Source organism: Mercenaria mercenaria, chromosome 8 (genome assembly GCF_021730395.1).
Source record: "Mercenaria mercenaria strain notata chromosome 8, MADL_Memer_1, whole genome shotgun sequence".
Lineage (NCBI taxonomy): Eukaryota > Metazoa > Mollusca > Bivalvia > Venerida > Veneridae > Mercenaria > Mercenaria mercenaria.
The window spans coordinates 16,019,443-16,044,631 of record NC_069368.1 but is presented as its reverse complement, the minus strand read 5'-3'; the positions used below and the strand labels follow the sequence as shown (position 1 = coordinate 16,044,631).

Genomic DNA, 25,189 nt, shown 5'->3' with positions numbered 1-25,189 from the left:
AAGCAGGTCACTAGATCAATTTCAAGATAAAGTTCATTTCGGTAAACAGAACTATGCATGTGCTTCAAATTTGGAGGCTGTAGCTTGAGAAATGTGAAATTAGGTAACAGATAAAAATCAATGTAAAATTTCAATTCAGAACACAAAAATATGCATGCAGTCCAAATTTGAAGCCTGTACCTTCAAAAATGTGAAAGTAGGTCACTTGGTCAATCTTAAGATCAAAGATCATTTCGGTACACAAAACTATGCATGTGGTTCAAATTTGAAGGCTGTAGCTTAAGAAATGTGAAAGTAGGTCACTAGGTCAAAATCAAGGTCAAATTTTATTTCGGAACACAAAGCTATGCAAGTGGTCAAAATTTGAAGCCTGTACCTTGAGAAATGTGAAAGTAGGTCACTAGGTCAATCTCAAGATCAAAGTTCATTTCAGTACACAAAAGTATGCTTGTGGTTCAAATTTGAAGGCTGTAGCTTGAGAAATGTGAAAGTAGGTCACTAGGTCAAAATCAAGGTCAAATTTTATTTTGGAACAAAAAACTAAGCATGTGGTCCAAATTTGAAGCCTGTACCTTCAAAAATGTGAAATTAAGTCACTAGGTCAATAACAAGGTCAAAGTTTTTTTTCGGTACACAAACCTATGCATGTGGTCCAAATTTGAAGGCTGTAGCTACAGAAATGTGAAAGTAGGTCACTAGGTCAAGATCAAGGTCAACTCATGTCAAGGTTCATCTTGCCACTCAAAACTATACATGTGGTCAAAATTTGAATGATATAAGTTATGGACATGAAGATTTTAAGTTTTTCCCTATATAAGTCTATATGAACCATTTGACCTCTGAGGCAGGGCCATATTTGACCCGAAAGGGATAACTTGAACAAACTTGGTAGAGAACCACTAAATGATGCTACATTACAAAATACCAAAGCCATAGACTTTGCGGTTTGGACAAGAAGATTTTCAAAGTTTTTCCCTATATATGTAAACCATGTGACCCCCAGGGCGAAGCCATATTTGACCCTAGGGGAATAATTTGAATAATCTTAGTAGAGGATCACTAGATGATGTCATATACAAAATATCAAAGCCCTAGGCCCTGTGGTTTTGGACAAGAGGTTTTTCAAATTTCTTTCCTATATAAGTCTATATAAACCATGTGACCCTAGGGGTGGGGCCATATTTGACCCCAGGGAAATAATCTGAACAATCTTGGTAGTGGACCACTAGATTTTGCTACATACCAAATATCAAAGCCCTAGACCCTATGGTTTTGGACAAGAAGATCAGAAACCATTTAACTGTTCCTGGCCAATGTGACCTTGACCTTTGACCTAATGACCTCAAAATCAATAGGGGTCATCTGCTGGTCATGGCCAACCTAACTATCAATTTTCCTGACACTAAGCCCAAGCGTTCTTGAGTTATTGCCTGGAAACCATTTTACTGTTCCTGGTCACTGTGACCTTGACCTTTGACATACCGACCTGAAAATCAATAGGGGTCACCTGCTGGTCATGACCAACCTCCCTATCAATATTCGTGACCCTAGGCCTAAGCGTTTTTGAGTTATCATCCGGAAACTGTTTTACTGTTCAGGGTCACTGTGACCTTGACCTTTGACATACTGACCTCAAAATCAATAGGGGTCACCTGCTGGTCATGACCAACCTCCCTATCAACTTTCCTGACCCTAGGCCTAACCGTTCTTGAGTTATCATCCAGAAACTGTTTTACTGTTCAGGGTCACTGTGACCTTGACCTTTAACATACTGACCTCAAAATCAATAGGGGTCATCTGCTGGTCATTACCAACCTCCCTATCAACTTTCATGATCCTAGGCCCAAGTGTTCTTGAGTTATCATCCGGAAACCGTTTTACTATTCAGGGTCACTGTGACCTTGACCTTTGACATACAGACCTCAAAATCAATAGGGGTCATCTGCAGGTGATGACCAACCTCCCTATCAACTTTCATGATCCTAGGCCCAAGCGTTCTTGAGTTATCATCCGGAAACGGATAGGTCTACATTCCGACCGACCGACCGACATCTGCAAAACAATATACCCCTCCTTTTTCAAAGGGGGGCATAATAAACTGAGCCGGAAGTAAATAAAATGATACTGGCATGGAGAGCTTAGTAATTTATAGGGACAGGCAGTAGAAGAGGTATGCCTGTGGGGTGAGGGTTGTGGAAGAGGGATGCTGAGTAATGACAAAACTGAAAAAACAATTACTGGGGTATGTTTGTGGGGGAATGTGGATAAGGGATACTGGAATCAAGAAACTGAACAAAAAATCAGAAGTGGGGGCATTCTTTTGACCTTGACCTTTGCATTCTCCTCAAGCAGTTTAGTAATCACTAAAAGACTGAAAACTATAGCTTTTATTTTTTCCTAGTGTCAAGAAGCAAACATATTAACATTCAGGTATGTGTGGCCTTGACCTTTGAGCCACTGACTCTTAAAATATGAGATATGGAATACTTAGACATGGTATCAAGAAACAGACCTGAAAATTAGGAAGTGGGGTGGGGGAGTCCTTCTGACCATGACCTTTGCATCCTCCTCAAGCTAAGCTTAGTAATCACTAAGAGACTGAAAGCTGTAGCTACTATTCTTTCCTAAAGCCAAGAAACAAAAACATTAACGTGGGGTGAGGGTTGTGGAAGAGGGATGCCGAGTAATGACAAAACTGAAAAAACAATTACTGGGATATGTTTGTGGGGGAATGTGGATAACGGATACTGGAATCAAGAAACTGAACAAAAAATCAGAAGTGGGGGCATTCTTTTGACCTTGACCTTTGCATTCTCCTCAAGCAGTTTAGTAATCACTAAAAGACTGAAAACTATAGCTAGTATTTTTTCCTAGTGTCAAGAAGCAAACATATTAACATTCAGGTATGTGTGGCCTTGACCTTTGAGCCACTGACTCTTAAAATATGAGATATGGAATACTTAGACATGGTATCAAGAAACAGACCTGAAAATTAGGAAGTGGGGTGGGGGAGTCCTTCTGACCTTGACCTTTGCATCCTCCTCAAGCTGTGCTTAGTAATCACTAAGAGACTGAAAGCTCTAGCTACTATTCTTTCCTAAAGCCAAGAAACAAAAACATTAACAATTATGTCCCAGTGGCTTTGAACTTTGAACCACTGACTCTTAAAATATTGGATATTCCTCTAATGGTACTTAGTCATTGTGCAAAGTCTGAAATTAGTACCTCCTAAATTTTAGAGTCAACTATTTTCAGTCTCCACAAGTCACTATGACATTGATTTTTGACCCCCAAAAAAAAACAAAAACAAGAAGCCTCTCAAAGTAGTGCTTAGTCATCCTATAAAGTTTGAAAGCTGTACATACCTATCATACATTCTGACTAAAGAGCCTAATGTTGATGAACCATCAAGGCCATTCAATATTTTTTTCCATTTTTTTTTTTCAAAACAGGCAAACAAAAAATAAAACTTGAAAACATGTCCCTCCAAATAGGAGGATATGATATATAATAACTGGCTGAAGAACAAAGATATATGACAGCCTTGATGACTGAAAACTAAGTCCTGTGCTCATCTTGATTATTATCATCATTACTGCAAACATTTAAAAATCCACGAAAGAGGTAAAAAGTAAAATATTACCAATTTCAATTTTGATCTTCAAGGTGTATGACTGACCTTTAACCCATACGACCTAATTAAAATTTAAGGTATTAGGCCAATAAAAGAGTACCTCCTTTTTGAAGAGTATTCAATTTCCTACCATAAACCTACTTTGACTGCTATTTTCATGGGGTCGTAGGTTCAAGCCTCACTGGGACCAAATCTTTTTTCTTTATTTTCCTTTTTTCTAGTTTTTCAAGACTTATTATTGATTTATTGTACAGAAGTGGAAAACAATAATTTGGTAAGCGATTTCTTGCTGTTCAAAGTGAATTTAACTTTGAAACAGAAGGGGAAGAGTTAGACATCTTAAAAATACCGAGTTACATGCAGTAAAAGTTCTAAATTTTGCCTTCTTTCTTTTGAATACATATTGTGGAAGAAATTTAGGTAGGTTTTACTTCTGCCCCAAGGTTATTTTTGAATTAAGTGAGCAAAATTCAAAACAGACCCGCAAGATTCGACCTTAACTTTTAAATGTTGGAGTTAGAATTCTGTCTCATTCAATCCATTTACTTGAGGCACCCTAGAAAAAATGATATTGACAGTTTTATTTTAAATTTTATAATTGTTTACCAAGTTTGATGTTTCTTTAAAAAACAAATAATGGTAAAATGAATTCTCTGCAAATGTTTTGGATAAAGGCTGCCATTCTGAAATTTGTCTCTACCTGAGCTTGAGGAAATACCATAAATTACACAAAAACGGCACAGTAAAAGTTTTTAAAAATTTGAAAAAACAATGCGAAGCATTGTCAACTATAAGAATATACAAAGTAAATGTTTTTTTTCAAACATCACTATTATAGGGGCCTAATACCTTAAGAATAACTCTTTAGCTACTGTGCTACACTTTCAATCTAGTTTGACTCATGTAACTTGTTTTGAAAATTTGATACATGATTCCAATTATTCTGTGTTACAGCTATCACATATAGTAAAGCAATAATCTGAGGTAAAGTACACACCAAATAATAAAATCTATAAGGAGATCCTCCTGAAGTATAGAATGCAATCAAGCAAGATCAAAGTACTGATTGTATAGATAGAAGGTGATTTATATTAGAATGTGTATGAAAAGAATGCATTCAAAAAATGGCACAAGCACAAACAGAACTTTGGTATTTAGTGCTGGTGGTAATGAAAAGTGCAACAACCCTCACACCCCTCAGCAGAACATGTTAAAGGGAACTCCATTTTAAAGCACATGTTCAACTCAAGTTTACTTGATGAAATCTTGGTCACCTTGAATGTTTAAGTTTTTCACATTTGGTGAATTCTATAAAGTGCTGTTAAAAAATGAAATTGTAATAACATAACAGACATCTGTATTGAACTTTCTTCACACAATTCTTGTACATTTTTCTTTTTACCTCCACAAACTGGTAAGAGTCCGGACCATCCTCCTGTGTCATTGCATGTACGAGTTGCATCACCACGGGTCATGACAAGGCCACTGTCACATGAGTAGGTCACTGTACTGCCAACACTTGTTCCATTGTAGGACATTGTTCCATTTGTAATATCACTAGGTGTGGCGCACACAGTCACTTTGAAATATAAAAAGCACATTTGGTTGTAAAGGTCAAGACAAGGTACAGTCAAATCTTGATATCTGGACTTCATTGGGACAGAGAGAAACAAGAGTGCCAGAATGTCACAATATACGCCCGTCACAGCAAATTTCTTTACTCTAGCACCTGTATTTGCAAATGGAATTTTAATTTTGTGGTTGTTTAGTAATCATTGTAAGTCATTTGTTTTTCTAAGTCCACAAAAAAACTCCTTACCAGGTAGAGATACATTAAAATACACCTAAAATTTGAAAGTAACATCTATGTTGTACCACAGAAAAGTGGTCTTGTTTTTTCCCTACGGTCAATTATAAAAAAGTTACAATATAAGTTATTTATAGTAACAACTAAGGGAAGATAATCTTAAAAAAAAAAAAAAAAAAATTCCAAAAAAATCTTTACCAGGTAGAGATTGGTCAAAATACACCTCATAATTGGATGTAGCATGCATGTTGTACTACAGAAAAGTGGTCTCGATTTTTCCCTACGACTAGTAATGAAAAAGTTGCAATATAAGCTATTTATAGTAACAACAAAGGGAAGTAATTCTAAAGAAGGGAACTGCGCATGACACTTCCTCTCATGATGGTGTATAATTGTGCCAAGTTACATCAAAATCCCTCCACGCATGAAGAAGAAATGCTTCAGACAAAGTCATTCTTGTATCTGACCTTTGGCCTCTAAGTGTGACCTTGACCTTTGACCAAGGGACCTGGTTCTTCCGCATGACACTCCGCCTCGTGGTGGTGAACATTTGTGCAAAGTTATATCAAAATCCCTCTATGCATGAAGAAGAAATGCTCCGGACAAGGTTTTCATTCTTGTATCCGTTGACCTCCAAGTGTGACCTTGACCTTAGACCTAGGGACCTGGTTCTTGCGCATGACACTCCGCCTCGTGGTGGTGAACATTTGTGCCAAGGTATATCAAAATCTCTCCATGCATGAAGAAGATATGCTCCGGACAAAGTTTTCTTTCTTGTATCCTTTGACCTCTAAGTGTGACCTTGACCTTAGACCAAGGGACCTGGTTCTTGCGCATAACACTCCGTCTCATGATGATGAACAATTGTGCCAACTTTCATCAAAATCCCTCTATGCATGAAGAAGATATGCTCCGGACAAAGTCATTCTTGAATTTGACCTTTGACCTCTAAGTGTGACCTTGACCTTAGACCTAGGGACCTGGTTTTTGCGCATGACACTCCGTCTCATGATGGTGAACAACTGTGCCAAGTTTCATCAAAATCCCTTCATGCATGTAGAAGATATGCTCCGGACAAAGTCTGTGGACGCCGCCCGCCCGCCCGCCCGCCCGCCAGGGGCGTTCCCATAATACGTCCCGTTTTTTCAAACGGGCGTATAAAAAGTTAACAAATTCAAAAATCGAGATAACTGAAGTAAGGTCAACTTTGGTTGCTAGGTGGGATAAGGTAGTTTTGTGTTCTTTGAGACCAAATATTTAGCGTAAAGCGGGTTAATTCGCCGGGTTTTTATTTCTGCTAAATTTGCAGGTCAAGGCTGTCACGCAGAAATAAATTCCGCAGATTTAAACTATCAGCAGAAATTTTTGATGCTGAAATAAAGTTTGATATTTCGCTTATATAATGACCCGCTATCTTTATCTAAGGAGTTTTTTGCCTGCTGTCCAGTTATTCACATCGTATCGATTGTGGTTGATTGCTTTTGTTATTATATCAATGTTTTGTCCATGAATGAATGGTTACCGCTCAGGGCGTGTAATCATTACTAGTGTATACACGTATATCACAAAACACGCTAAGTTTATAGAAAGTTTGGAAAACACTTTTTGAATTTTCTTGTATCCTTGACCTCTAAGTGTGACCTTGACCTTATCCCTAGGGACCTGGTTCTTGCGCAAGACACTCCGTCTCATGATGGTGAACAATTGTGCCAAGCTACATCAAAGTCCTTTCATGCATGAAGAAGATATGCTCTGGACAAAGTTTTCATTCTTGTATCCTTTGACCTCTAAGTGTGACCTTGACCTTAGACCTAGGGACCTGGTTCTTGCGCACGACACTCCCTCTCATTATGGTGAACAACTGTGCCAAGCTACATCAAAATCCTTCCATGCATGAAGAAGATATGCTCCAGACAAAGTCATTCTTGAATTTTTCATTCTTGTATCCTTTGGCCTCTAAGTGTGACCTTGACCTTAGACCTAGGGACCTGGTTTTTGCGCACGACACTCCGTCTCATGATGATGAACAATTGTGCCAACTTTCATCAAAATCCCTCCATGCATGAAGAAGATATGCTCCGGACAAAGTCATTCTTGAATTTGACCTTTGACCTCTAAGTGTGACCTTGACCTTAGACCTAGGGACCTGGTTCTTGTGCATGACACTCCATCTCATGATGGTGAACAACTCTGCCAAGTTTCATCAAAATCCCTCCATGCATGTAGAAGATATGCTCCAGACAAGGTCTGTGGACGCCGCATGCCCGCCCGCCAGGGGCGTTCCCATAATACGTCCCGTTTTTCAAACGGGCGTATAAAAAGTAGGTCATAAGGTCGCAATTAAGACTATTCAAGATGAGTATTGAAATCTGTATAAAAAAATATAATATTATCCAAATTTCTAATATGATCAGATAATTTTCAAAGTATTTTTTCCTATATAACACATAGAAGTGACTCCCAGTGCGGGGCCTCTTTTCACCCCAGCGGCATAATTTGAAAGATCTTGTTACAGAACCACTAGGCAATGCTACATACCAAATATCAAAGGCTTAAGCCTTGAACTTTCAGACAAGAAGATTTTTAAAGTTTTTTCCTATATAAGTCTATGTAAAACTTTGGACCCCCTGGTGGGGCCTCTTTTCACCCTAGGGTCATAATTTGAATAATCTTGGTAGAGGATTACTAGGCAATGCAACATACCAAATATCAAAAGCCTAGAAGACAAGAAGATTTTTAAAGTTTTTTCCTATTCAAGTCTATATAAAACTTGGGACCCCCGGGTAGGGGCCAGGGCCCTCACTCTACTTTGGGGGAAGCGGTCCGCAGCCCTCAGGCGGGGGAATTTTCGCGTTGTTTTAGCCAAAAGGGGGAATTTTCATTGCCTTCAGAGAATAACATACTATGTAAGAACTATAACATGTATAACTCTCATTACACTGAAGTTGTTTCTTTTGCTCAACATACTACTGGTAGCTGCAATTATATCATGTCAAGATCAGCTTTTCAGGGTCAAGCTATACTGTTATTAATGAAACTTCCACAAACTTTATCTAAAACAAGTACATTTATCATTACAGATTTTTTTAATCAATTTATATTTTAGTTGTCTAAAAGTGGGTGGGGTTTGATGCCTTTGCATTTTATTATCAAAAAATGCTTCAAAATAAGGGCTGCTTTTGCAACAGTGATCATATTTTTCTTAAGGATGTACGAGCGTCTTTTTCAGGATATCCGCCATTTTGAAAAATGTTTCTTTTATTACTGCTTTCTAACAAAAGTTTTGCCAAAAATTAACGCTAAATAATCAAAATATGACTAATAATGTACCATTTAACCAAAAAGATTCTACTTTTTGCGAAAAAAAATTTTCACCCTTATTTTTGGCTGACATTTGCCTAAAATTGACGTAAGACTTACAATGGGGTAGGGGTAGGTAATTTCAAATATCTATGAAAGTAGATCATTTTTGACTTTGATATTTTCCTGACTGATACATATAACGATAAGCTATAATTCAAATAAAAGTTTTCAAGATAGTACTTTATTTTATCTATAAAATATAGACTAAAACAAAAAGAACAAAAAATATCAAAATTCACCAGATTTTAAGTTTTTTCTTAATAAATCTCTTAGATGCACAGTGACCCCAATCTTTTTTCTTTCCGTTTTGAAGCATTTTTGTGTGTCATTAAAACTGCAAAATATTTTGAAAATCTTACCGTCAATTTTTTTTTTGTAGATCTAAATACATTTTTTCCATTGAAAATAAAGTGGGTGGGGTAATTATGTCAACATGTAAAAATGAAAGAGATTTGTTTGTGACATTTATGTCTATATGATACTGATATCACCTTGTATTCATATTAACCTGTAAGACATGAAATCCCTATAACATTAAATGGGATATTGTATGTTTTATAAAGTACCACCATTTTTTCAATTTTACAAAATTTCAGAAATGCTTAAACAGTGGGTGAAGAAAATGCCCTATAAAAAGAAAACGAGTTTGGTGACCTGTGTTTTTTCTTCTCTTGTTTGTCTTAGAAACTAATGTTCTTCAAGCTCACAGAGTATGAAAAAATTCTTAACGTTAGAAAAAATTCGCTCCTACATCCTTAAATGCAGACTTTTAAATGGCTTTAGATTGTACTAGAAAAATCTTGTAAGAAATGATGAAAATGTCCAAAAATCACGGATGCGAAAATGGGTGACAAATATGGAAAACGAAAGTAAACATTTAAAATTCTTGATGAAATACTAGACTAGATGAAATACCTGTTTTAAATTTTTTTATTTTTTTACCATACCTATTCAATACTTACAATTTCTGCTTATTAAAGTATTTAATTTATTTTTGACCAAACAAAGACTCGGCAATGATAATAAATTTTCTATAGACCGTAACGGTTGACCGGCGCACGTAATTGTATCAAGCAAACAAAATAATGATTTTAATTATCCAGTTTGTGCAAAGACGATAATCTAAAGCTGCATTGTTTATCAATTAATTTTTACACATTGATCAGTGAACACCTTTGATAATGACAGGGATTATTGTACTGAATATAAACCGCGAGATGACCACGTGTCAATCGGCGCGTGGCGTGACTGACATCTGTTAGCAGCTAATTAACATGTGAAGCTCCGCCTACTGCCATACTTCCGCGTATGACGGCGAACAATATTGAAATTGACTGGGATTTTGATTGACAAGGGGCAGAACTTTTGAACTCAAGATGCATCAAACAAAATTTCCGCGAGTCAACCCGACGCACGGAGCATATTTAGTGCGGGTCAGATACGAGTTTTTCTTGATTTTCCCGGATCAAAAACCCGGGACTTCGGGTCAACCGAATGCCCAGTAAGGGGGAATTTTTTTCTCTGGAGGGGGAAAAAAGGATACTATTTTGGCGGGGGACGTTACATACCGTAAAAGATCAAGTGTTTTTTTTTTCTTTAATAATTTTAATTTCATATCAATTTAATATTATCTTGATGAAAGAAATATAAAAAAATCATAGATATTATGATACTAATTAAAGAACGAGTAATATCTCCAACCGAGATCAAACTGTGAACAACAAAACTGACACGAGGTTCACGCTAATTGCCAATAATTACTGGCCATCTAATAAACAGCAGACTGTGTTCTAATTTATATTTTCTCTCCATTTTTATTCTGTTTTCCAGTTTGCAGACCTCTCTAATTGTTGTTTTTGCGCTCCAGTCAGTCTGACATTGTCTCTTAATCGTTTTAATTACCGTAACTCAGCATACATGCCTCGGGCAAATACACAGCACCTGTGAGAAGTTGCCAAGTGTCACATCTGCATATCGGGTGACAGTTTTTTCGGGACGTCTCCTATTTTGACGAATGTTTGGCGGGTAATTCAAAGGGGCGGTGCTGAAAGGGCAAAAGGGCGCTGAAGAAAGAAAAAAGGGCGGTGATTCTGGCAGAAGGGCGGCGCTAAAACGGCAGGGCGCGGATGAACAAAATGGCCATTAACAATTTTATTTTCGCTTGTATTCACTCCGGACTATCGGCGGGGAAAATAAAAATAAAATTTATTTTTATTTCAAAATCGAAACAATCGGGTCTGCGCTCCCGAGAACCAGAAAATTAAAAAATTCTGGCCCAATTTCTAGATTTTCCATGATCTGTTTGGGATTTCCATGATAAAATCTATCTTTTCGAAATTCCATGATATTTCCATGATAGAGTGATTTTCCATGATATTTCCAGATATTGAGGCTCTATGCTTTGTGGTTTTGGACTTGAAGATTTTCAAAGTTTTTCCTATATAAGTTAATGTAAACCATGTGACCCCCAGGACGGGGCCATATTTGACCCTAGGAGGATAATTTGAACAATAATGGTAGAGGACCACTAGATGATGCTACATGCCAAATATTAAAGCCCTATGATCTGTGGTTTTGGACAAGAAGATTTTTTAAGTTTTTCCTTTCGGTTGCCATGGCAACCAGAGTTCTGCATGGAATTCAATTCTTTGAACAATTTTTAAAGGGCACCATCCAAGGAACATCCCTGTGAAGTTTCGTCAAAATTGGCTTGGTGGTTTAGGAGATGTTGTATATAGAAAAGTGTGGATGGACGGACGGACGCCAGATGGTGAGTGATCACAACAGCTCATTGATGGATAATAAACAAAAGCTGTACATAAGACAGCCAATGCTCGACTATTCGAATTCTTGTCCCAGAAGCAGGAAAATTTTACCCTAATGTTAAGATATCTATAGAATTTCAATCCAGTATCTGCATTAGTTTTTGGAGATAGTAACTTGCAAGCGAAACTTTTTAACAAGAAGGGGACATAATTTGACCAAAATGTATGTCAGAGTTGGACTTGATGCAATCAACTAGTTTTATAACCCCGAAGGCACATGTGAAGTTTCAATTTAATATCTGCATTTGTTCTGCAGATAGTCACTTGCAAGCAAAACTTTAACCAGAATTTTCTAAGTCTAAAAGGGGGCATAAATTGCCCAAAATACATGTCAGAGTTATGGGACTTGACCCAGTGAGGTTGATAATTGATCTAAAAAAGAAACAAGACGGTCATGATGACCCTGAATCGCTCACCTGAGTAATATGAGCCATATGTTTAAAATGGCTAACTGATGCTAAAATACTAGAAAGTAGGTCAGTAGGTAACATTCATGGTCACTGAAAGTCAGTTTTAAGATCGGTGTGCAAAACTGTACATGTCATCCAAATTTCAAGGCTGTATCTTAAAAAAACAAGAAAGTAGGTCAGTAGGTCAAGGTCACAGTCAAGTGACCCCTATTTGCTTGTGGTCGTCAGGTAATTATAAATAGTCTACGAAATATGATCTGATAATTTTTTAAGTATTTATTCCTATATAACTCATATAACAAGTGACCCCCAGGACGGGGCCTCTTTTCACCCAAGGGGCATAATTTGAACAATCTTGTTAGAAATCCACTAGGCAATGCTACATATAAAATATCAAAGGTCTAGGCCTTGAACTTTCAGACAAGAAGATTTTTTTCTCCCTATATAAGTCTATGTTAAATTTGGGACCCCCAGGGCAGGGCCTCTTTTCACCCCAGGGGCTCAATTTGAACAATTTTGGTAGAGGACCACAAGGCAATGCAACATACCAAATATCAAAAGCCTATGTCTTGCAGTTTCAAGCAAGAAGATTTTTAAAGTTTTTTCCTATATAAGTCTATGTGAAACTTGAGACCCCCGGGGCAGGGCCGAGGGTAATAATTTGAACAATTTTGGTAGAGGACCACAAGGGAATGCAACATACCAAATATCAAAAGCCTAGGGCTTGCAGTTTCAGACAAGAAGATTTTTTTTAAAATTTCCTATGTAAGTCTATGTAAAACTTGAGACCCCCCCCCACGGGGCAGCGCCTCTTTTCACCCAAGGGTAATTATTTGAACAATTTTGGTAGAGGACCACCAGTCAATGCTACATACCATATATCAAAGGCCTAGGTCTTGTAATTTTAGACAAGAAGATTTTTAAAGTTTTTTCCTATGTGTCTATGCAAAACTTGGGGCCCCCGGGGCGGGGCCTCTTTTCACCCCAGGGGCATAATTTGAACAATTTTCATAGAGTACCACTAGATGATGTCACATGCCAAATATCAAGGCTCTAGGCCATGCAGTTTTGGACAAGAAGATTTTTAAAGTTTTTCTTTTCGGTTGCCATGGCAGCCAGAGTTCTACATGGAATTCAATTCTTCAAACAATTTTGAAAGGGGGCCATCCAAGGATCATTCCTGTGAAGTTTGGTGTAATTCTGCCAAGTGGTTTTCAAGAAGAAGATTTTTTTAGAAATTGTTAACGGATGGACGACGGACATTGAGTGGTCACAAAAGCTCACCATGAACCTTGGCTCAGATAAGCTAAAAACAAGAGAGTAGGTCAGTAGGTCAAGGTCACAGTCAAATGACCCCACTTGGGGTCATCAGGAAATTATAAATAAACAGTCTAGGAAATATGATCAGATATTTTATTAAGTATTTTTTCCTATATAACTCATATTACATATATTATAAGTGACCCCCGAGTGGGGCCTCTTTCACCCCAGGGGCATAATTTGAACCATCTTGTTAGACAAATACTAGGCAATGCTACATACCAAATATCTAAGGCCTAGGCCTTGAACTTTCAGACAAGAAAAGTTTTTTGCTATATATAAGTCTATGTAAAACTTTGGACCTCAAGGGCAGGGCCTCTTTTCACCCAAGGGTAATAATTCGAACAATCTTGGTAGAGGACCACAAGGAAATGCTACATACCTAAAATCAAAGATAATTTTTTAATTATTCTTTCCTATATAACTCATATAATAACTAAGTGACCCTCAGGGGGGGAGGGGGGGGGTCCTCTTTTCACCCAAGGGACATAATCTGAACAATTTTAGTAGAGGACTACTAGGCAACACATCATACCAAATATCAAAAGCCTTTTTGGACAAGAAGACTTTTAATGTTTCTCCTTTTGGTTGCCATGTCGAGTTCCATATGGAATTCAATTCTTCAAACAATTTTGAATGGGGGTCACCCAATGATCATTCCTGTGAAGTTTGGTGTAATTCTACCAAGTGGTTTTCAAGAAGAAGATATTTTTAGAAAATGTTGACGGACACACGACGCACGACACACGATGGACATTGAGCGGTCACAAAAGCTCACCATGGGCCTTTGGCTCAGGAGAGCTAAAAATAAGTTTCAAATATATATGCCTTTTAGTAAAAGCTGTATGTACTTGCACGCAAAACTTCAACCAGGATTTTCTAAGTCAAAAAGGGGGCATAATTTGGCCAAAATACAGGTCAGAGTTATCAGACTTGATGCTATCAACTAGTTTTATAACCCCAAAGACACATGTGAAGTTTCAATTCAACATCTACATTAGTTTTGGAGATAGTAACTTGCATATAAAACTTAAACCAAGATTTTCCAAGACCAAAAGGGGGCATAATTTGGCCAAAATACATTTCAGGGTTATGGGACTTGACCCAGTGAGGTTGGTAATTGATCTAGAAAAAGAAAAAAAGAAATTTCAAATCTATATGCTGTTCAGTAATAGCTTATGTACTTGCACACAAAACTTTAACCAGGATTTTCCTAAGTCAAAAAGGGCGCATAATTTGGCCAAAATGCAGGTCAGAGTTATGGGACTTGATATTATCAACTAGTTTTATAACCCTGAAGACACATGTGAAGTTTCAATTCAATTAGTTTTGGAGATTGTAACTTGCATGTAAAATTTTAACTAGGATTTTCTAAACTTTTTGAACAGTCGAGCTAAAAATGAAAGACAAAAAAAATGTTAGGGGGGAGATGCATATGGGGGTGGTGGGCATGACTGGCTGGAGTAGCAAGGTGGGGGAACGGTAAAACTTTGCATGTTGATAAATATTCATGGAAGATTTGAAATAAATTTAAAATAATAATTTTTTTGATTTTTTTTGTGGGGGGGGGGGGGGGGGGGTGCCCAAGTGTGGGTACACAGCTTCACATGTTTATAATAAATGTTCAAGGAAAAGAATGAAAGAAGTTTAATGAAATTCTACCAATATGGCTCCGGACGTGGAATTTTCATTAAATAAAGGGCACTTGTTCTATGGAAAATTTACCAATCAAAAAAAAAATGATGCGCATCATCGAGGTATGTTGGTTCATATTCATTTAAGTTTCATGAAATTCTACCAGCTTGTAACTGAGAAATGGCTACAGATGTGGATTTTTTATTAAATCAAGGGCAATAACTCTAAGGGAAACTGACCAATCCAAAAAAAACTTGACGGGCATCATTGCAGTATGTTGGTTCATGTTTATTTCAAGTTTTATGAAATTTAACCAGCTAGTTACTGAGAAATGGCTGCAGATGGACGCACGCACAGATGGATGGACAACGCTACTTCAATACCCACTCCCGATTTCATCGGCGGGGATAATAATAATAATAATTTTTCAACCTACTTCCTGGTCTCTAATACCTCGTTCCACCATCTTGTGATCTGTGCAATGCACATGATGTGAAATATACTCTTAGGTTTAACCTAAATACGTAACGATGTAAATTGCACAAAATTTTCATCTCTTTTTGTTTATAAATGCAATAAGTTCACTCAATTTTTTGAATATTCAATATAAATTACTCAATTTGCGATGCAAACAGTAAGCATCTATCAAATTCAATTGGTCCTGAATTTTCATTTAGGCTCAATTTTAAACTATGATGTCAGATGATATACTTGGATAAAAACGGGAACATTAGTTACAAAATCTGACCCTGCGATAAACTTTACACATGTAACTCAGTTAGACAAAGTGTTAAATAGCTTTTCCTTCCATTTGACCAAGTGACCTAGTTTTTGAGCAGATATGACCCAGATTCGAACTTGACCTAAAGATCACCAAGATTAACATTCTGACTAAGTTTCGTGAAGATACAGTCATAAATGTGGCCTCTAGAGTGCAAACAAGCTTTCCCTTTGATTTGACCTAGAGACCTAGTTTTTGACCCCACCTGACCCAGATTTAAACTTGGCTTATAGATCATCAAGATTAACATTCTGACCAAGTTTCATTAAGATATGGTCATAAATGTGGCATCTACCGTGTAAACTAGCTTTTCCTTTGATTTGACCTGGTGTCCTAGTTTTTGATCATACATGACCCAGATTCAAACTGGACCTTGAGACCATCAAGATTAACATTCTGATTACGTTTCATGAAGATACAGTCATAAATCTGGCCTCTACAGTGTTAACAAGTTTTTCCTTTGATTTGACCTGGTGACCTAGTTTTTGACCCTGGATGACCCAATATCGAACTCGTCCAAGACTTTATTGAGGGTAACATTTTGACCAAGTTTCATTAAGATTGGGCCCAAAATTGTGACCTCTAGAGTGTTAACAAGCTTTTCCTTTGATTTGACCTGGTGACCTAGTTTTTGACCCCAGATGACCCAATATCAAACTCGTCCAAGATTTTATTGAGGGTAACATTCTGACCAAGTTTCATTAAGATTGGGCCAAAATTGTGACCTCTAGAGTGTTAACAGTCAAATTGTTGACGACTGACGACGGACAGACGACGACGGACGACGGACACAGGGTGATCACTAAAGCTCACCTTTGAGCACAGGCTAAAAAAAATAATAAAATAAAACAAGAGTGCCGCCAAGCGGGGCAATATACGCCCGAAGGGTTACATCAGAGGATGGGAGCAAAATTTAAAGACCTTGACTGTTGAAGCCCAAAGGACAGGAACAAGAAAAAGAAGAAATTCCTAAACAAGAGTGCAAGAATGTCACAATATACGCCCGTCATAGCAAATTTCTTTACTCTAGCACCTGTATTTACAAATGGAATTTTAATTTTGTGGTTGTTTAGTAATAACTAAGTGTTTTGTTTTTCTAAGTCCACAAAAAAACTCCTTACCAGGTAGAGATACCTTAAAATACACCTAAAATTGGAAAGTAACATCTATGTTGTACCACAGAAAAGTGGTCTTGGTTTTTCCCTACGGTCAATTATAAAAAAGTTACAATATAAGTTATTTATCCCTTTACCACACAGAACAGAAGCCAAAGTAACCTCTTTTACATAACACTGATAAGTGATAATCAATAATCAATAATCGGTATATGGCTGATAAAGGTGACTGTCTTATCTGAACAGAGGTGTTGGCATTATTTTGTGATTACACACACTTATGTTAAAAATGTCATTATTTTAATATTTTCTGTAAGTTTGACATTATTTTTGTCAATATAAAGTTTATAGCAATTTAAATTCTCTTTCCGATGATACAAAATTTATTGTAGTTTCTCTTTGAGTTTCGAAGATATAAAGTGTTAAAGTACGGGAATATATTTTTTTAGGCATAAAATTCTGTTTTGGATTACTTTCACATTGAAATTCATATACAATTTCATTTTGATGTTTGAAAGTTTGATTTATAGTTAATAGACTTATCTTCCGAATCGGAATCGGTAAGTATTTATATAAAAAAACAACCATCAAACTGAATAACACTACAAAAACAAGAGGGCCAAGATGGCCCTAGGTCGCTCACCTTAGAAAGACACCATAACAGTGTAAAACATGTTTTACCTAGTGATTTCATGGAAACAAATATTCTGACCAATTTTCATTAAGATTGGACCAAAAAATTGGTCTCTTGCGATCAAACAAGCATTTTCTTAGATATGACCTGGTGACCTAGTTTTTGACCATAGATGACCCATGTTCAAACTCGACCTAGATTTTATCAAGGCAATCATTCTGACCAAAATTCATGAAGATCAATTGGAAAATACAGCCTCTATCACATACACAAGTTTTTTCTTTGATTTGACCAAGTGACCTAGTTTTTGACCTCAGATGACCCATATTCAAACTCGACCTAGATTGCATCAAGGCAATCACTCTGACCAAATTTCATGAAGATCAATTGAAAAATACAGCCTCTATTGCATACACAATGTTTTTCTTCGATTTGACCTAGTGACCTAGTTTTTGACCCCAGATAACCCATTTTCGAACTCAGCCTAGATTTTATCAAGGTAATCATTCTGGCTAAATTTCATGAAGATCAGTTGAAAAATACAGCCTCTATTGCATACACAAGGTTTTTCTTTGATTTGACCTAGTGACCTACTTTTTGACCCTAGATGACCCATTTTCGAACTTGGCCTAAATTTCATCAAGGAAATCATTCTGACCAAAATTCATGAAGATCAATTGAAAAATACAGCCTCTATCGCATACACAACGTTTTTCCTTGATTTGACCTAGTGACCTACTTTTTGAACCTAGATGACCCATTTTCGAACTCGGCCTAGATTTCATCAAGGTAATCATTCTGACCAAAAATTCATGAAGATCAATTGAAAAATACAGCCCCTATCGCATACACAAGGTTTTTCCTTGATTTGACCTAGTGACCTAGTTTTTGACCCCAGATGACCCATTTTCGAACTCGGCCTAGATTTCATCAAGGTAATCATTCTGACCAAAATTCATGAAGATCAATTGAAAAATACAGCCCCTATCGCATACACAAGGTTTTTCCTTGATTTGACCTAGTGACCTAGTTTTTGACCCCAGATAACCCATTTTCGAACTCGGCCTAGATTTCATCAAGGTAATCATTCTGACCAAAATTCATGAAGATCAATTGAAAAATACAGCCCCTATCGCATACACAAGGTTTTTCCTTGATTTGACCTAGTGACCTAGTTTTTGATCTCAGATGACCCATTTTCAAACTCGGCCTAGATTTCATCAAGGTATTCATTCTGAGCAAATTTCATGAAGATCAGTTGAAAAATACAGCCTCTATCGCATACACAAGCTAAATGTTGACAGACGACAGACGACAGACGCCAGACGACAGACAGACAGACGACGGACGCCGGACATCGAGCGATCAGAAAAACTCACCTGAGCATTGCTCAGGTGAGCTTAACAAAAGCTGTCCGTAAGACAGCCAAGCTCGACTATTCGAAATATTGTCCCAGAAGTAGGAAAATATTACCCAAAAAGGTTAAATATTAAAAGAGTTTAAAGTTCAAAAGGGGGCATAATTTGACCAAATGCATATCAGTTATGGGACTTGCAGCTATCAACTAGTTTTATAACCCCTAAGGCACATGTTAAGTTTTAATTCAATATCTGCATTAGTTTTGGAGATAGAAACTCGCATGTAAAACTTTAACCAGAATTTTCAAAGTCCAAAAGGGGGCATAATTTGCCCAAAATACATGCCAGAGTTATGGGACTTGACCCAGTGAGGTTGGTAATTGATCTAGAAAAAGAAAAAAAAAGTTTCAAATCTATATGCCTTTTAGTAATTGCTATATGTACTTGCACGCAAAACTTTAACCAGGATTTTCTAAGTCCAAAAAGGGGAATAATTTGCTCAAAATACATGTAAGAGTTATGGGACTTGATCCAGTGAGGTTAGTAATTGATCTAGAAAAAGAAAAAAATAAGTTTCAAATCTATATGCCTTTTAGTAATAGCTGTATGTACTTGCACGCAAAACTTTAACCAGAATTTGCTAAGTCCAAAAGGGGGCATAATTTGGCCAAAATGAAGGTCAGAGTTATGGGACTTGCTGCTATCAACTAGTTTTATAACCACAAAGACACATGTGAAGTTTCAAATCAATATCTGCATTAGTTTTGGAGATAGTAACTTGCATGTAAAACTTTAACCAAAATTTTCTAAGTCTAAAAGGGGGCATAATTTTCCCAAAATACATGTCAGAGTTATGGGACTTGACCCAGTGGGGTTGGTAATTGATCTAGAAAAAGAAAAAATAAGTTTAAAATCTATATGCCTTTTAGAAAGAGCTGTATGTACTTGCACGCAAAACTTTAACCAGAATTTTCTAAGTCCAAAAGGGGGCATAATTTGGCCAAAATGAAGGTCAGAGTTATGGGACTTGCTGCTATCAACTAGTTTTATAACCACAAAGACACATGTGAAGTTTCAAATCAATATCTGCATTAGTTTTGGAGAAAGTAACTTGCATGTAAAACTTTAACCAAAATTTTCTAAGTCCAAAAGGGGGCATAATTTGCTCAAAATACATGTCAGAGTTATGGGACTTGACCCAGAGAGGTCGGTAATTGACCTAGAAAAAGATAAAATAAGTTTCAAAGCTATATGCCTTTAATTGATGGCTGTATGTACTTGCATGCAAAAACTTAACCAAGGTGTGACGCCGACGTCAGGGTGAGTAGAATAGCTAGACTATTCTTTGAATAGTCGAGCTAATAATGGATCGTAAAATTTCTGAAAGTGCAAAAAGATCGCTGAGATCGAGACTGGTAACCGACTACAATATTCTTGTGCTAAAAATTAAAATATTTTTAAGATAATATTACGTAATATTTTGATGATCAAACGTCGGTACATCACGGGTGACTTCCGCTGCAATTAACTCTTGGGGTGTCATAAAATATTTGAAAGACGCGGTCCTTCTGTTTTGATTAACACTTCCCGTTATGTAAGGCCATAAATTCCAAGCCATCGCATACACAAATTGTTGTTTAGGGGAAATCTTCATGTATCACGTGTGACCTTCATGACCTAACACATTTAAAAATACTTTGATGTTAAATGGTTGTTATTTTTAGAACGAGGAAAGCCTGCGAACCGGCCAGTTGCAAGCACTTTTCTCAGTAATTTTCCATGACGTAGCGTCGTGCACATGTAGGAAAAAACCCCGGTGTCTTTCTTTGCAAAGTACTCGATAAATTTAAATAGTAACCACATGATCTTGTACGTAAATAATGATGACGAAATCCCATATTTTGAGTTAGTAAACATCCGGAATTTGTTTCTTTAGGAAAAGAACGAAAATAAAGCGATTGATTATGAGACACGGGATAAAACGATTCTGTTCAAATGGCCGTTAATCGGTATAATACGTTTCTATCGGGGAACCGATAGACTCGGGTCAATACGTTTCTGTTTGTTAATCGATAGATACGGTGATAAACGTATCGATGTGGTAAAGGGTTATAGTAACAACTAAGGGAAGTTAATCTTAAAAAAAAAAAAAAAAAAAAAAATCAAAAAAAAAATTGTAAGTCCTCACAAAAATCTTTACCAGGTAGAGACTGGTCAAAATACACCTCAAAATTGGATGTAGCATGCATGTTGTACTACAGAAAAGTGGTCTCGATTTTTCCCTACGACTAGTAATGAAAAAGTTACAAAATAAGCTATTTATAGTAACAACAAAGGGAAGTAATTCTAAAGAAGGGAACTGCGCATGACACTTCGTCTCATGATGGTGTATAATTGTGTCAAGTTACATCAAAATCCCTCCATGCATGAAGAAGAAATGCTTCGGACAAAGTCATTCTTGTATCTGACCTTTGGCCTCTAAGTGTGACCTTGACCTTAGATCTAGGGACCTGGTTCTTGCGCATGACACTACGTCTCGTGGTGGTGAACATTTGTGCCAAGTTATATCAAAATCCCTCTATGCATGAAGAAGAAATGCTCCGGACAAGGTTTTCATTCTTGTATCCTTTGACCTCTAAGTGTGACCTTGACCTTAGACCTGGTTCTTGCGCATGACACTCCGCCTCATAGTGGTGAACATTTGTGCCAAGTTATATCAAAATCCCTCTATGCATGAAGAAGAAATGCTCCGGACAAAGTTTTCATTCTTGTATCCTTTGATCTCTAAGTGTGACCTTGACCTTAGACCTAGAGACCTGGTTCTTGCGCATGACACTCCTTCTCATGATGATGAACAATTGTGCCAACTTTCATCAAAATCCCTCTATGAATGAAGAAGATATGCTCCAGACAAAGTCATTCTTGAATTTGACCTTTGACCTCTAAGTGTGACCTTCACCATAGACCTAGGGACCTGGTTCTTGCGCATGACACTCCGTCTCATGATGGTGAACAACTGTGCCAAGTTTCATCAAAATCCCTTCATGCATGTAGAAGATATGCTCCGGACAAGGTCTGTGGACGCCGCCCGCCCGCCCGCCAGGGGCGTTCCCATAATACGTCCCGTTTTTCAAACGGGCGTACAAAAAAAAAAAAAAAATTCCAAAAAAAAAATTGTAAGTCCACACAAAAATCTTTACCAGGTAGAGATTGGTCAAAATACACCTCATAATTGGATGTAGCATGCATGTTGTACTACAGAAAAGTGGTCTCGATTTTTCCCTACCACTAGTAATGAAAAAGTTACAATATAAGCTATTTATAGTAACAACAAAGGGAAGTAATTCTAAAGAAGGGAACTGCGCATGACACTTTGTCTCATGATGGTGTATAATTGTGCCAAGTTACATCAAAATCCCTTCATGCATGAAGAAGAAATGCTTCGGAAAAGTCATTCTTGTATCTGACTTTTGGCCTCTAAGTGTGACCTTGACCTTTGATCTAGGGACCTGGTTCTTGCGCATGACACTCCGCCTCGTAGTGGTGAACATTTGTGCAAAGTTATATCAAAATCCCTCTATGCATGAAGAAGAAATGCTCCAGACAAGGTTTTTATTCTTGTATCCTTTGACCTCTAAGTGTGACCTTGACCTTAGATCTAGGGACCTGGTTCTTGCGCACGACACTCCGTCTTGTGATGGTGAACATTTGTGCCAAGTTATATCAAAATCCCTCCATGCATGAAGAAGATATGCTCCGGACAAAGTTTTCTTTCTTGTATCCTTTGACCTCTAAGTGTGACCTTGACCTTAGACCTAGGGACCTGGTTCTTGCGCATGACACTCCGTCTCATGATGATGAACAATTGTGCCAACTTTCATCAAAATCCCTCCATGCATGAAGAAGATATGCTCCGGACAAAGTCATTCTTGAATTTGACCTTTGACCTCTAAGTGTGACCTTGACCTTAGACCTAGGGACCTGGTTTTTGCGCATGACACTCCGTCTCATGATGGTGAACAACTGTGCCAAGTTTCATCAAAATCCCTTCATGCATGTAGAAGATATGCTCTGGACAAAGTCTGTGGACGCCGCCCGCCCGCCCGCCCGCCAGGGGCGTTCCCATAATACGTCCCGTTTTTCAAACGGGCGTATAAAAATTTTTTTCAAAGTCCACAAAAAAATCTTACCTGGTAAAGTTATGTCAAAATACATCTAAAAATTGGATGTACCATCCATGTTGTACCACAGAAAAGTGGTCTCGGTTTTTCCCTACTGCCAATAATAAAAAAGTTTCAAAATAAGCTACTTATAGTAACACAAAAGGGAAGTAATTCAAAAAGAATTATTGTAAGAGAACAAAAAGGGAACTGCCAAATAAAAACAAGAGCACTGCAATGCATAGCAATATACACAAAGCAAAGTCATATATGACCTTTGACCCCTAAGTGTGACCTTGACCTTGAAGCGAGTCATCCAAAACATGCGCTCTGCACGTCACCTCAGTGTGGTGAACACTTGTGCCAAGTTTCTTTGAAATCCTTCAAGCAGTTCAAGAGTTACAGAGCTGACACAGCAAAGTTATATATGACCTTTCACTCCTTAGTGTGACCTTGACCTTGAATCTAGTCATCCGAAACAAGCGCTCTGCACATTGTCTGTGTGGTGAACATTTGTGCCAAGTTTCTTTGAAATCCTTCGAGCAGTTCAAGAGTTACAGAGCGGACACGAAACACACTCAAATGACCTTTGACCCCCTAAGTGTGACCTTGACCTTGAAATGAGACATCCAAAACATGCGCTCTGCACGTCGTCTCGGTGTGGTGAACATTTGTGTCACGTTTCTTTGAAATCCTTCAAGGGGTTCAAGAGTTACAGAGCGGACACGAAATTGCTAACGGACTGACGGACGGACAGACGGACACTGGGCCCATAACATAATACATCCCTTCTGGCGTATAATAAGAAAAGTATTTATAACAAGACATTACGCCGAGGCCAGTGTTCCACCAATAAGGGACTAATAATCTACATTAATGTTATTTCACAAAAAGACATAACTACCAAATTTTACACCAACAGTGGCACCAATAATGTCAGGTTCAGTATCACCTCTCCCAAATCCACCACAACCGCCATGATGGATTTCAAAATATGGCGTAAAGAACTCATCTGGTAAGTATTCATTTGACGAAACTTGTGTTGCCAATTCATACCAACAAAAAATTATGGAACTGTAGCCACCTTGGTTGCTGGTATAGGAAGCATTTTCCTTGTTGAAAAAAAATGCTATATAGCTGTTTGGATTTCCATCACAGTTGGTGAAGGTGATCTCCTGCCCATTACACTTCCAACCTTCTTCAGCTTCTGTATATACATCTGAAGCTGGTATAAACCCAATGTATATGTAAGGACCCATTGCTTGATTTATAGGTGTTGAGTAACCAGTCTGACCATTGAACTGAATAAGAAGTGGGGTGTCTGAAAGCCTTGACAACTGCTCCATTTCAGCAGTGTATTGACTGCCATCTGATCTCTTATGACGTATAACTACATGCTCTCTTTCGTCTAACAGATATGTCACATTGACATCTACTTCTGTGTTTTTAGAAACAAATGTGTATCCATATCCGCTATAGAACTGGCAATATACAGTGAAATCTTCTCCGTTGGCATTGGTTACATTGTACGTTCCATTTGGAAGACCTCCATTAGCCGCATGCCACAGTTCATTACAGTTTGCCGCTGTTGAAAAATAAACAAGCAGGTAATAATGACCCAAGATCGCTTACTTGAGTCTCATAGCTCAAACTGGTATAAAAACATATACAGAAATTAGCCCCACCCACCAATGCATGATTACCTCCCCTGATTTTAATAAAAATGGATTTATCTCGGTAGATATTTATAGAACTCATTTGAAATTTCATTATAATAAAAGCCTATGGAAGGCATTTTTGCCCAAAAAGACCCCCTTGGACAAACTTTTTCGAGAACCCCCTTGGACAGACCCCCCTGGACAAGCCTATGGAAGGCATTTTTGCCCAAAAAGACCCCCTTGGACAAACTCTTTCGAGAACCCCCCTTGGACAGGACTATGGGAGGCATTTTTGCCCAAAAAAGACCCCCTTGGACAAACCGTTTCCAGAACACCCCTCTGGACAGACCCCCCCTGGACAACTGCCAGGAAATACCCCCCTTGGACAAAAAAAAGTGCCTTCCATAGGGGGGGTTCAGATATTATCTGGAATAGCCCAATAATGAAATTTCAAATGAGTTCTATAAATATCTACCGAGATAAATCCAT

At 37.7% G+C, this 25,189-nt stretch overlaps 1 protein-coding gene across 5 annotated transcripts in view; it reads right to left on the bottom strand.

Moving 5' to 3' along the window:
* The window catches only part of LOC123522990 (polycystic kidney disease 1 like 1-like), a 247,879-nt gene that overhangs the window by 99,544 nt on the left and 123,146 nt on the right, over positions 1 to 25,189 (bottom strand). For 4 of the 5 annotated variants that reach the window (XM_053549432.1, XM_053549433.1, XM_053549434.1 and 1 more), the window contains 2 exons: positions 23,947 to 24,627; positions 5,037 to 5,213 (listed from right to left, as the gene is read on the bottom strand). In XM_053549432.1, the coding sequence (XP_053405407.1) occupies positions 5,037 to 5,213; positions 23,947 to 24,627 (858 nt within the window). The remainder of the gene's footprint in view (positions 1 to 5,036; positions 5,214 to 23,946; positions 24,628 to 25,189) is intronic. The other variant, XM_053549436.1, reaches the window with a different exon arrangement.